Here is a 14,631-nt window from a genome sequence, read left to right on the forward strand (position 1 = left end):
ACCCAGCAAATCAAGAATATCAAGTGACTCAGCATATGAAGGACCAGTAAGTCTGGATATCAGCATACAACACAAGACAGCCATGCTCCATTACAAGCATGATAAGTTTCCCTGAGTGGTCTACATCAAATGTACTATTCAACAGAAGTCGAAGACAAAGTTGAACAGAGAAGGACACGCGTCGGCGGCTGACAAGTGACCTTACAATACCGCATGGGAATGCAGAAGTTTAACTTATGTGCAGACATAAGTTATCCGTTGTCAACACCTAGGGAACACAACATTCTATTTGTTTAATCAAATAGTGGTGCCAAACCGAATTGGGGTGTTCCTGCAAATAGCTACTAAAGAGGAAAGAAAGGGAGCACGCCTCCTTACACAATTGTCCCCTCAAGTACAGACATCCTATGTACCAGTGGACAATAGATCAATTACACGGTTAATAGAACTACTATATATATTGTTGTATTCACTATTGTAAAAACTAGTGGTGTGGGTTTATCTGTTAGAGTCCAAACCGTGTAATAGCTTTAGTTTATCTCTTAGCTATAATCTAGGTAATCTGTATCAACCAACTATCATTTCCGCCAAGGATAGTTGTGATTCTTTCTGATTTAATCAATAAAGAATAACCGTTGAAAATTACCTGTGACTCTATCTTATTTACTACAGAATACTAAACGTGTTTAACTGACTAGTTAATTAAGAAAAGAATTGTATTCACCCCCCCCCCCCCCTCTACAATACTCCTGTTGTTATTAAGGGACCAACAGATTCTTTCGGTGGGAGTTGGAAAAGGAGAATGATTGTTGCGATAGTCAGAATAAGGACAAGGATCAGAACTGGATTAAGCATTTTCAGAATCTTTTGGATGTATGAAACAAGAAGGAAAGTATAGGAATAGTGAGAATAATGGTACGGAAGAGCTTAATTTTTAAGGGAAATATCAGACAGGGTAATCGAGGCAGATCACCGTATTTAATTATAGAGATCTTAATTTCCTTACTCGCCAAAGAATCAAATCTTTTAGATTTCGAAGATTTTCTCTAAATCCCTTGAATTCCGGAATTCAAATAAGGCAACGTCAGAAGTTAAAACGAAACTCCATTTATTCATTTCACTCTTTGGTGATAGCTTCATTCGTACTCTTCGAATAATCGAATTATTTTTATCCATATTACTCAATGATGATAAAACTCAATTTATCAACCCATATTCGTCATGAAAACATTTTTATTGTTAGCCATGACCACCTCACTCAAATTTCGGGACGAAATTTCTTTAACGGGTAGGTACTGTGATGACCCGGGAATTTTCGATCAAATTTAAACTTAATCTTATGTGATTTCAACACGATAAGCAAAGTCTATTAAACTGGGTCTCATACTGTTTGAACTATTTTCATGAATGCATTTGACTTTGACCAGTCCCGACGATTCACGAACAATTGGATGTAATTAATTATGTACTTAATTATATAAATAAATATAAAAGAAAGTATATATAATAAGTTGAAATTATAAAATGTAAACGTTAAAATCTAATATGTAAAATAAAATACAAAGTAATTAAGTATAATTTAAAATGGATCTATATAAATATATATAGGATTATATGTATATGTATTATTATTTAGTTACCATTATCAGTATCATTAGAAATCTTTATATTTATTATAGTTATCATTATTATAATAAATAATACAGATTATTATCCTGAATAATATTATATTTATCATCTTTATAGTTAAAAACAATATTATTTTTATTATCATTATTTTTTTTTATTATTATTATTAATATAATTATAAGTTATTAATAATAACAAGATAAGATCATACGTACGGTATACATAAAAACGAATACTGATGTATGAAAGTATATATAGATATGCATATACAGATATACATTTTATATTTTAAATATATATATATATATATATATATATATATATATATACATAAATATACTAATATATATATATATATATATATATATATATATATATATATATATATATATATATATATATATATATATATATAAAGCAGTATTTTTATTTTAGTAAATAATAGGAAAATTACATGAATATATATATATATATATATATATATATATATATATATATATATATATATATATATATATATATATATATATATATATATATATATATATATATATATATATATATATATATATATATATATATATGTAGAAGAATCAAAAACCATTGCTTATCGCTATCCAGCTGTTTAGGACTTTGTCTGTGTCTCCATCTATCAGACTTTTAGTTTTAATTATTATTATTATTATTATTATTATTATTATTATTATTATTATTATTATTATTATTATTATTATTATTATTATTATTATTATTATTATTATTATTATTATTTTTTTTTTTTTTTTTCTTCTCTTTTCCTGTTGTACACCCGCGAAACCTGTCCACCATCATCAACCCTACATATTGACTTGCTCGTGTATTGTTGTATAATCAAACAATTAGACCATATCAAATATATTCCACTTCTGTTAGCTTGTAAGAAAAACGCGTTCTTTATATATATATTTTTTTTCTTTTTTCTTTCTTCCTTTTCTCATACGCAGAACCCATTTAACCATTTATTTAATTTCGAATCAATTTGAAAATGTGTAAATGCGATCATGTTTAAAACCTTCTTCTAAAACTATCTGTAAAGTTTCAGTTTCCAATTCCTAATATCGAACACGAATTTTTGAGTCAAAGTTTGTGAGTAAAAACTCAAACTTTGTTCTTCAAATCAAATTCGGAATATTCGTGATGTTTCTGTTCCAATTAAGGTTTTAAAAAACTTTTACGAAGCAATTGAAACCAAGTTTGTGTTATAACAATAGTCTAAAACACGATCGAAAACAAAAATCATTTTTTTTTGTTGAACAGCGACGAGCCAGAAGCAGCAGGCATTTTCAGTTTTTAAAATTTTTTTTTTTCAAATGATACAAATACTTAATAATGATATTTCCGATTATTTTGAAGAATATAAACCTTTGTATTATGATTAATTTGTTTAAGGATCGAGTTTATTTAAAGAAGAAGAAGATGACTAGGGACATAGATGATATCGGGTTATATATAACTAGAGGGGGGTTTATTCCAGAAAAACAGACACAGCTTAATGGTTATGGGACGAGGGGTGTAGAAGGGAGGTCTCGGGTTCGAATCTCCTCTGCAGCAATTCTTTTTAGGAAAACTTTCTAAGGGTATACACAATTTCTTTTTATTATTGTTGTTATTATTATTAATTATTAATGTTATAATTATGATTATAAATTGTTAATGTTATTAGAATTATAATCATAGTTATTATTATAATTATAATAAGTATAGTTATTTATCATAAGTATTAGTAATATTATAAATAGCATTATTATTATCAAGCATTATGAATATCATAATTATGAATATTATCACCATTAGTATTATTATTATTGCTAATAGTATTGTTACTAATATTGTTACTGAAATTATATAAACCGTAAACTTAATAACAATATATTGATATAGGCATAAAAATGAAATTTATTATGTTATGATTATGATCATAATTATATGAGCATCTGGATATAAAAAGTTATAAAAATATTAACACAATGCATAGAAATATATGTATATAAAAGATTAGGAATACCGATAATATTATGAGAACGAATAAACTTATCATTTTTATTATGTTATTATTATTTTCAATAAATATTAGTATTAATATCTTTTTACAAATAATAGAATTATTAATATTAACATAAGTATTATAATTATTATTATCACGAGTATTATTATTATGTAATTACTAAAATCAATATCATAAATATCATTAACAGTAAAATTAATATTTTTACAAGTATTATTATCAATATCATCACTACTAGAACTATTATTAACATAAATATATCATTAATGTTATTATTATATTTTTTTTACTAATATTAACTTAGTATAATTTGAACTACTGCTTTGATAAACAAATAAAATACATAAATATATATATTTAACACATATAACATAACACAATATATTATCTTATAAAAAGAATATATGAAATATAAATATAGTATTAATATAAAAATAATATCATTAAGAGGTTATATATATAAACTCATTCGATTACGATTACACATTTTAATTTATATACAAATGATATAGGTTTGTGAATCTGAGGCCAACCTTGCACTTGTTCAATGACGTTATATGTATTTTTACTACGAAATACAGTATGGTGAGTTTCATTTGCCTTTTTACCCTTTATATTTTTGGGCTGAGAATACATGCGCTGCTTTTATAACTGTTTTACGAAATAGACACGAGTAAATGAAACTACATTCTATGGTTGGATTATTAAACTGAATATGCCCCTTATTAAGTCTGGTAATCTAAGAATTAGGGAACAGACACCCTAATTGACGCGAACTCTAAATATAGATCTATCGGGCCCAACAAGCCCCATCCAAAGTACCGGATGCTTTAGTAATTCGAAATTTATATCATTTCCGAAGGAGGATCCCGGAATGATGGGGATATTCTTATATGCATATTGTGAATGTCGGTTACCAGGTGTTCAATCCATATGAATGATATTTTGTCTCTATGCATGGGACGTATGTTTATGAGAAATGGAAATATGAAATCTTGTGGTCTATTAAAATTATGAAATGATTATTTATGCTAAACTAATGAACTCACCAACCTTTTGGTTGACACTTTTAAGCATGTTTATTCTCAGGTGTGAAAGAAACCTTCCGCTGTGCATTTTGCTCATTTTAAGGACAATAATAGGAGTCGATCATCGCCCTGGAATCAAAGGTTGATGACTTCGCCCGGATGGATTAGGACGGGTCATTACATTAGGCCCGTTGCGTCGCGCGTAGATAGTTGGTTCAGGTCCTGGTTTCGGATTTTCGAACGTCCTTTCGTACGCTTAGATATCTTGTACTTTGCGTTTCGCGACTCGTACTCTTGTAACTTTTAGACGTTTCTCATCAATAAATTGAACCACTTGGATTGTACTTTGTACTTTTTAGCGTTTTGGTCATTTGCATCTTCAAATTGTCGAATCTTTCTTTTGTCTTCACCTTTTAATATTTAAACGAATATCACTTGTAAATATAACAATTACAACTAAAAGCTTGTCTTTCTTGAAGGATAATGCTATGAAATATGTGTTCGTTTTTAGCATTATCAGTATTGCTTACTCCTCATTGTTTAATCTTTTTATTGATTCTAGCGCGTTAAAGGACAATGGTAAGAATGTGGGATAGCTTGCTTGTGGGTGGTAGTACCTATAGAAGAAATTTTGGAATTGACTTAGGTTTTGGGTAGTGTGAATCCCTAACACCATGCTCAAGTCGTTTTATGTGAACATGTCTTTTGGCTCACTATGTACACTTGTATTGTAACGGGTCGCCGAACCTATTTGACGATTAACTATGTTTGGATTTGAAATTTGAATCAAATTTGATGTGTTAAATGTCTTTGGGTCAACATTGACATGTTTTGGGTCATTCCTAACACTTAGAAACTTTGGGAATTGGTTCAGCTGTTATATTGGTGTCTGATTCCTGAAACAGTTGTAAAGCGCGACACTCAGCGTTAAAGCGCGACGTGCAGATGGGTAAGATATGGTGACCAGGTCTAGGTAAACAACTGTTTTAAAAATATGTGTTAAACCGTGACGCGCAAGTCTACAGTAAAAAAATCGAGTCTTACTTAAAACTTGTTGAGTCGTTTCATGGCTCCATACCGAGGTTTTCTCTTTATGGGCTAAAATTATCATTACCATATATGGGTCGTCTGGTGGGCTTTTAAACAACCCAAACTTAAACTTTAATCAATCTGGTACTTGATCGAATATAATACGTGCAGGTACAATTGTTTCCGATCTCGGTGTTCCGTTTTCGAGCTCAATTAAGAAGGTTACTGGTGACGGTTCAGCAACACTCTTCTGGAAGGACGTTTTGATTGGCGGATAAAATCTGGAGCACAAATTTGATAGACTATATCGATTGGAATCAAACAAAGATACAAAGGTTATGGATCAAGTAACTTGGATTAATGGGAAGTTGGGAACTATGTGACGGCATGGCAATGGAGTAGAAATATTTTCGATCGAGCAGATGGTGACCTGCAGGTACTTACAAGCATGTTAAATTTATTTGTTTTTTCTGGCAGAGGTGCGGATTCATGGAAATGAGGGTAGTCATCGAATGGTTTGTTCAATACAAAGAAACTTCAAAAGCTTATCGAGGAAATTTTTCTTACGGAGGGTAGAGGTTAGCCTGAAACTTTGATCAATTCCTTAGTTCCCAAGAAAGTCGAGATCTTTATTTGGCGGGTTCTCCACAAAAGAATCCCGGTCCTAATCGAACTACATAAGCGTGATGTTGATCTCCATTCGGTTCGCTGTCCTATTTGCGACAACGACGTGGAGACAATTGATCACTCTTTGGTTCTTTGCAAAAATGCTTTTGACATTTGGAGCCGGGTTTTCAAGTGGTGAGATTTAGGTAACTACTCTAATCTTAGCATAAATGAGACTTTCGCATGATCATCAAACACCGCATCTTCAGAGCTTGGTTCCAATTTGGATGGCGGCCGAATGGACGTGTGGATACCTTTCATGGAAGAATAATAATAAGCTATACAAAAATAAACATTGGTGCGTTTCGTCTGCTCTGAACGAGATTCGAGTATTGAGCTTTGAATGGATTTCCCGAAGGCTAAAAGGTGTGCATCTCGATTGGCATGTTTGACTTGTGAGCCCGAAAATTTACTTGGTTTCTTCGTGATTTTATATTGCTATCTCAACATATTTTTTCGGTTATTTGTTCCCTTCGAGCTTGGATGGATGTGCACCTGGTTTGCTTATTTTAGCTTAGTTCGAGTCTCCCTTTAGTTTTCTAGACATGTATAATCGTACAGAGATATAGTTATGACTTCGAGTTTTTGTTAGTTTCGTTATATATTCGTTGTAGCTTTTATTCATATATAATAATAATAATTTTGTTGCTTTTCAAATTAAAAATTATATATAGTAGAAAAGTTATGATTATGATTATAATTAATGTTATGATTATGATTTATGATTTGAGAGATGATATCTTTTTTCTCAAAATATCCTTCAATAATATTTAACGAGAAATTTATATTTATATTTATATTTATATAAGTTATTATTTAAGGACATTTAGAACATTTGGGTGAAAGGAGTAAAAATGAATATATCATCTCCCTTATGATTTATGATACTAAACACTGAAAAAGCCTCAAAAAATAGATGGTTCTACATTTAATAAGACAACGCAAATACAGGGCACCGACAGCACAAAAGGACAAAGGAAACCCACAAGAAAATATGATACCAACAAAATATATTGCTCGGACTTGCGTTTTATTTACGCTTCTAGACTTCTAGCGTATCAAAGCTTTTTTATTACTAGAACAGAAAAATTAAAATTTATTTATTTTATTTTTTCTAAAAACACACATAAAATAAAATCTTTACACATTTGGAGGTTGGAACTACCACAATTATTCATTAAGAGAAAATCAAATTGGCACCAAATGAATAAATCAAATGGTATAGGTTGAATGCAAATCCCATTACAAAGAAGATTTTGCAGCAATTGTTCGAGAAAATGTTGAAGTGTAAACAAGGATATATAACAACTTTAGTTTTAAAATAAATTTAAAAATATAAAATTGTAACCATATAGTTTAACTTGTACACGTCCACAACTTCATTTAATTCAATTATCCTTAACAACGCTATGCATGGAAAATTTTAACTAGGAGAGTCATGTCCTATATATAAACATGTACTCTTCTATGATTATATAAAGTTCCTCCAATCCTCCCATTATATACATAAAACCATTCTTTGTCCTCATTTGTTTCATCTTAAAAAAATAAAAAATAAAAAATAAAAACTAAGTGAAATGGGCATTGTAGCACCATTGGATCGAATACTTGGTGTCGTAGTAGTATTACTTGTATATGTATTGGCTCTATTGAGCACTAAAGTGAGTGGTCAACCACTAGTTCCAGCATTGTTCATATTCGGAGACTCCGTCGTTGACACCGGGAACAATAACAACCTTGAAACCGTTGTCAAGTCTAATTTCCCTCCTTATGGAAGAGACTTCATCAACCACCGTCACACTGGCAGATTTTGTAACGGAAAACTGGCCTCAGACTTCACAGGTAAGTATTTTTTTTGAAAGGCAAGCTTGCATCAGTCCGGACTGAAGCCTAGTCATCATTTGCACACACACACACACGCGTTTTCGGGCAGGAAACCCGAACCACACTCTGAGGATCCGACCCTTAAACCATCCCGAGGGCAGGCGGACCGGACCTTAGTCCCGTAGCAGGTCGGTAAAACCTTCCCTTTGGGCCACCTTCAAGGTATATATTTCAATTCCTAGAGCGGGTGACGAGGTTCGAACCCGAGACCTCTAGCCCTGCGAGTACACAAGTGTAACCGCGGTACCGCTAGACCGAAGATCCGTTGGTTTCACAGGTAAGTATTATAATAACAAAAATGTTAAAACTCATTAATATGATTATGCACAAGTGCACAACAAATGTAACAATGTCTTGAGCTTAAGAGTGAGTTTTCAAACGTAACAAATTTGATAATATGCAATGTATACACTTATGCTTTCAATTATTAACTATGTAATATAGAATGCTATAAGTATAATGTTTTTGGTGTAGGCGAGAATCTAGGATTCACTACGTACCCACCACCGATACTAAGCAAAGAAGCCAATGGGAAGAAGCTCTTGCTTGGAGCCAACTTTGCGTCCGGTGGCTCTGGATATTATGAGACCACTGCCAAGCTATATGTAAGACCAAAAAAAGGGTCAATTACCATCATCGGGACAAGTTTATACTTTATTGTGTATATAACTATTAATAATTCAATTCTCAATAACTAATTAACATATATCTACTCTAAATTTTGAGATGGTGTGCTTGTAAATTATATTTTTCTAAGAAACACAATGACCATGTTAGAAATGAAAACATAATGCATTTGTTTTGATTTTAGTCACTAAATGGGCCTTGGCCCATATCTAGAATGTAAAAGTTAGATATTGAAAATGAGTAGGTTGTAATATGGATAATGGGCTAACGAATTTTCTTCAACTTGGTTTATTTAAATAAATACGGGTCAAATAGTTTGGGCTAAGTTGGGTTATTATTACTCGATGTGTTCAAAATTGAGTATTTTATAATAAATTGATTTTTGCAAAGATATTGAAAAATGAAGGATCTAACTTGTTGAAAATGAATGTAGAATACAATTCCATTGAGCAAGCAACTTGGGTACTACAAAAAATATCAAAAGAAGCTAGTAGGGATTGCAGGGAAGTCCAATGCCACATCAATAATCACAGGCTCAGTATATTTTATTAGCTCTGGAAGTAGTGATTTTGTCCAAAATTATTATGTCAATCCACTTCTATACAAAGTGTACACACCTTATCAGTTTGCAGACATCCTTATCCAAGACTATTCTCACTTCATCCAGGTACATTTCTTTTTTTTTTTCAATGCCTAAAAAGGTTAATGTAATTTCAGGTAATAACAAGTCAAATTGTTCTTTAGTTTAGTTGTATCGAGGTAACCTGACAATCACAATGTTATGTGTCCAAGTCTCACTTGACACAAAATATGTAATTAGGTGTGTGTATTAACCGTGGTAAAAAAATGTCCTAAGTTGGCTCAAGGCTGTTTACTTTTTTTTTTGTTTTCCATATCTCTCTGTTTGGAAAGGGGTGTCTAAATCTATGTCTCTTAGAAACATGGTAATTTTCATATTAAGTGACAGATTAAGTGATAAAAAAAACAACAATTTTACTTACTGAATTAAAAGTTGTAAAAAAACATATCATTAGGTAGAAAGTAAACATGTCCTTAGTCCATGTAGAATAAGGTCGTAAAGGAAGACACGTACACAAATTTAACAAATGATTGTAAGTCAAACTATGAATATGAATATAAATGAAAAAAATGAATTTTGCAATAACTGAGTAAACGGATAACATTTTTTCTGTCCAAACTACCGGAAAGGTCCGGAAGTATTTTTTTCAGATGTACTGTTTATATCTTAGATTTTTGTTGTAGGAGTTATACGCGCTAGGAGCAAGAAAGATCGGTGTGTCAACGTTACCACCAATTGGTTGTTTACCGGCATCTATAACTATCTTTGGTGAAGATAGTAACGAGTGCGTTACGAAAATGAACTCTGTAGCCAAATATTTAAACAAAAAGCTCAACGCGACATCTTTAACTCTGCAGTCGAAACTCTCGGGCCTTAATCTTGTTGTATTGGATATCTACCAACCTCTTTATGACATCATTCAGAAACCTTCTGATTATGGTATACAACAACAACATATAACTATGAATTCATAATGTACATTTACTAATGTAACAATTGATATTGGTGTAGGGTTCTTTGAAGCAAGGAAGGCGTGTTGTGGTACAGGGTTGGTTGAAACGTCGTATTTATGCAATAAGTACTCGCCTGGAACGTGTAAAAACGCTTCGGAATATGTTTTTTGGGATGGATTTCATCCGTCGGAAGCAGTAAACAAGATCTTAGCAGACGATTTACTTCTTGAGGGCATATCGCTTGTATCATAAATTTGCGTTACAATCAGTTTTCATTGCAATGTGCTTTTTGCGGAACTTATGATTTATATTGTTGTTCAAGATTTCGAACTATGTTGTTGTTGTACGTGACCACTATTTCAGTCTTCTAAATAAAATTGTGCTATTCGTGTGTTAAGTATTACTCCGTATCACTTAACTACGTTCAAAATATCACTAACTACTGTTTTGATCAAAATCTGCAAAACATTTGAATGAAGGAATATTAAATAGGGATCGTTTTCCCTCTTTTACGTTTGACAATTAAAACGCTTGTTGGATGAGTTATTACATAACAAACGCGTAACAATACTGAGAGTACAACGATTATTTTATGAAACTGTTGTTATTTTTACTTTTTTACATCGTGTTATTATACATTTTAAAATAGTCTAGTGGTTGTGATAAGAGGTATCATACTTAGACCTTACCAAAAGCGTATTTTGGGATGATTAGGTCACCGTGAGAAACAATCACAAAATAATCCGATTAGGTCGAGTACATATGGAAAAAAATACTCCCCCTCTTGAATATCATTAAAATAAAAAACTATATTCGTTTTTTACATTGTGTAATTCAATTCTTCATAAGTTTTATTTTTAAACAACTGGAATGAACATTGAACTCGTGTCATCCTTACAATAACTAGTTTCTTACATTTTATTTTTTATATTGTGCCATTTAGTTTTATTTTTACATTGTGTCATTCACCTCAATACTGTTAAATCTATGAATTCGATATGTAAAAAGTAAGAATTTGATCTTTGTATTGACTGTAAAATTGATACAGATTGTATTGGACTCTAAGAACATATGAGAGTGTTCTTATATACTAAAAAACTTGTAACAGCTAATTCTAATTGAGGTTAGGCTCCATTATACTTTTTGGAACCACCTTTACACATGCGGAAATAACTGTTGTGATGTAGCCGTTGAGTCGTCTGTTAATGTTGTCTTGTGACTTTGCTAAATATGGAAATGATGAAGGTCAACCCTTCTGATCCAAGTCAATCTTTACCCAAACAGGAAAAGTGCCTTTTTTGGTTCTGTATTCTAACACTCACCCTCAAGTTGAATAGTAGGATTTTCAATGTTTAACTTGTCGAGAACTTCACTGAAGAGTCTTCCATTGACAAATTTGGTGAGGATGTCGGCTAGCTGATCTTCAGATCTAATTGAAGGAACAAAAATGATCTCACCATCTAGTTTCTCTCTGATAAAGTGTCGATTGATTTCAACATGTTTTGTTCGGTCATGTTGAACGGGGTTGTCTGAAATAGCGATTGCTGCTTCATTGTCGCACAGGATTTGAATAGCTTCTTGTGGTGGAAAACCAATATCCGTTAGTAGCTTCTTGATCCGTAAGGCCTCGACTACTCCTTTGGCTATTCCTCTGAATTCTGATTCGGCACTTGAAAGGAAGACAACCTTTTGTTTCTTACTTCTCCATGCAACTAAATTACCCCCGACAAGTGTGAAGAATCCGGATGTAGATTTTCAATCTCCTTTTTCTCCAGCTCATCTTGGATCGGTATATATCCGAGTCTTTAGGTGTCCATGTCTTTTAAAAACAACTCCATGATTCGTTGTTTTCTTCAAATATCTGATGATTCTCATTACAGCTTCCATATGGTGAACCTGTTGTTGATGCATGAATTGACTCACAACTCCAACTGCATGTGCTATATCAGGTAGAGTGTGAGCAAGATATATGAGTTTTCCCACCATCATTTGTTATTGCCCTTTATCAGCAAGATCTGCTTCATCTTCTATATATAGCTTCTGGTTTGGAATCATTGGAGTATCAACTGCTTTGTAATCAATCATACCTGTTTCTGCAAGAAAATCAAGAACATACTTCTTTTGACAGATAAATATTCTATGTTGGGATTATAATACCTCAATCCCCAAAACGTATTTAAGTCTACCCATGTCTTTCATTTCAAATTCTTTAAATAAGTTCATTTTTAAGTTAGAAATTTCCTCTTTATCATTTCCTGTTATTATCATATCATCAACATAAATGATTAAGCATGTAATTAAATTTCATTTTCGTTTAAAAGAGAGAGTATGATCCGAGTTACTTTGTTTGAATCATATTTTTTCATAAATAAAGTAAATCTCCCAAACCAAGCCCACGGGGATTGTTTTAACCCATATAAAGATTTCTTAAGTCGACAAGCTTCCTCATTTTTGAAGTTTCCGGAGAATCCCGGAGGAGCTTCCATATAGACCTCTTCTTTTAGTTCACCATGTAGAAAGTCATTCTTCACATCAAATTGGTGAAGTGACCATTCTTCATTTGCAGCAATTGAGAAAAGAACCATGATGGTATCAATCTTCGCAACTGGTGAGAAAGTCTCAGAATAATCTATTCCATATGTTTGAGTATATCCCTTGGCAACTAGCCGGACTTTGTATCTTTCAATGGTACCGTTTGGTTTGTATTTTATTGTAAACACCCATCAATTCCCTACTGATTTTTTTCCTGGAGGAATGACACATTTTTTCCATGTGTCACTTTTCATGAGTGCTTCCATTTCTTCTTCCATAACCTTCTTCCATTTTCCAGATTTCATGGCTTGATCAACACTTGTTGGAATTTCTTCGGAATATAAAGCAGAATTGAATTTTTGTGCTTCACTAGATATGTTTCCTTGTGCAATATTAGCAATTGAGTATCGTGATCTTTGAGCTTCTTTTTTTGAAGAGTATCTCTTTGGTGGTACTTCTCTGTTGGCTCTTTGTGGTAGAACATATCTTTCGGAGGTTGGACTGTTTTGTTCTCCTTGTTCATTACTTGAGGAGGTTTCATTTGATTCAATGTTCGGTGATTCGGGATCAGGGTTTGGTGATTCGGGATCAGGATTTGGTGTTTCAGGATCAGGATTTGGTGTTTCGAGATCAAGATTTTGTGTTTTAGGATCAGGATTTGGTGTTTCAGGATCAGGGTTTGGTGTTTGAATGTTACTAGGTGATGTGCGTAGAGGTGTATACAAAATAGCTATATTTTTACTAAGAAATACTATTAAATATGATACAATTTTACACAAGTTATTTATTTATTTATAGAGTGGATATACTTAAACCTTGCTACAACACTTATAGGCAGTGTACCTAATCATACAGTAGTGTAGTTTTTAGTAAGTCTGGTTCGTTCCACAGGGATCTTAGCCAAGCTTAACGCTATATTAGTCTTAACTTATAATTGTAAAAATACAAATATATATATATATATAAGTAGTATTGTTATTATAAAAGGGGGTTTTTACCGTTTAATGACCGGTTTATCGATTTTAAAACTTTTAGTCGCAGTTAAAACCTAATGTAAAATATTAAAAATAAATATAACTTAATTTAAAGCGTAAAGTAAATGACAATAATTAAAGTGCGATAATTAGAAAGTACGATAATTAAAAGTGCAATTAAATACAATGACAGTAAATAAAAGTGCGATAATTAAAAGTGCAATTAAATATGAAATAAATGAATTATGCTTATTTAAACTTCCGTAATCATGATGTTTGACGTGTTGATTTTTAATTTATTCCCATGGGTTAATTGTCCTTTGTCCTGGATTATTCGATATGTCCATACGGATTTGTCCATAATAGTCCATCAGTCATAATCATAAAATGCGGAAGTCTTCGTCAAATTATTCTTATTCTCGAAGTTAAATATTCCAACTAATTGGGGATTCGAATTGTAACAAGGTCTTAATACTTTGTTTAATGAATACACCAGGTTATTGACTGCGTGTAAACCAAGGTTTTACTACTTTGTTAACAATTACACCAATTACCCTTGAATGTAATCCACCCCTGTTTCAACTAGTCCATTAACTATTAATCCAGTTCCGTGTCCGGTTAAATGAACAATTATTGGTATTTATAGATATCCCGCCCACCGTACCCAGTCAAGTGTATGTGGTTA

General features: G+C 31.9%; 1 protein-coding gene across 1 annotated transcript; it reads left to right on the forward strand.

The window, feature by feature from the left end:
• Positions 1-7,973: 7,973 nt before the first annotated feature.
• LOC139867019 (GDSL esterase/lipase At5g22810-like) lies at positions 7,974-10,692 on the forward strand. The gene is made up of 5 exons (XM_071855331.1): positions 7,974-8,238; positions 8,755-8,885; positions 9,341-9,574; positions 10,171-10,426; positions 10,499-10,692. Exons 1-5 carry the CDS (start codon positions 7,974-7,976, stop codon positions 10,690-10,692), a joined length of 1,080 nt encoding a protein of 359 aa, XP_071711432.1.
• The last annotated feature ends 3,939 nt before the right edge of the window (positions 10,693-14,631 follow it).

Source organism: Rutidosis leptorrhynchoides, chromosome 1, assembly GCF_046630445.1.
Source record: "Rutidosis leptorrhynchoides isolate AG116_Rl617_1_P2 chromosome 1, CSIRO_AGI_Rlap_v1, whole genome shotgun sequence".
Taxonomy (NCBI): domain Eukaryota; kingdom Viridiplantae; phylum Streptophyta; class Magnoliopsida; order Asterales; family Asteraceae; genus Rutidosis; species Rutidosis leptorrhynchoides.

Coding starts and splice junctions, on each gene's coding strand:
- LOC139867019 (XM_071855331.1), top strand. CDS start 7,974: ATGGGCATTGTAGCACCATTGGATCGAATACTTGGTGTCGTAGTAGTA. Junction 8,239..8,754: donor ACTGGCCTCAGACTTCACAG/GTAAGTATTTTT, acceptor TTTTTGGTGTAG/GCGAGAATCTAGGATTCACT. Junction 10,427..10,498: donor TCAGAAACCTTCTGATTATG/GTATACAACAAC, acceptor ATATTGGTGTAG/GGTTCTTTGAAGCAAGGAAG.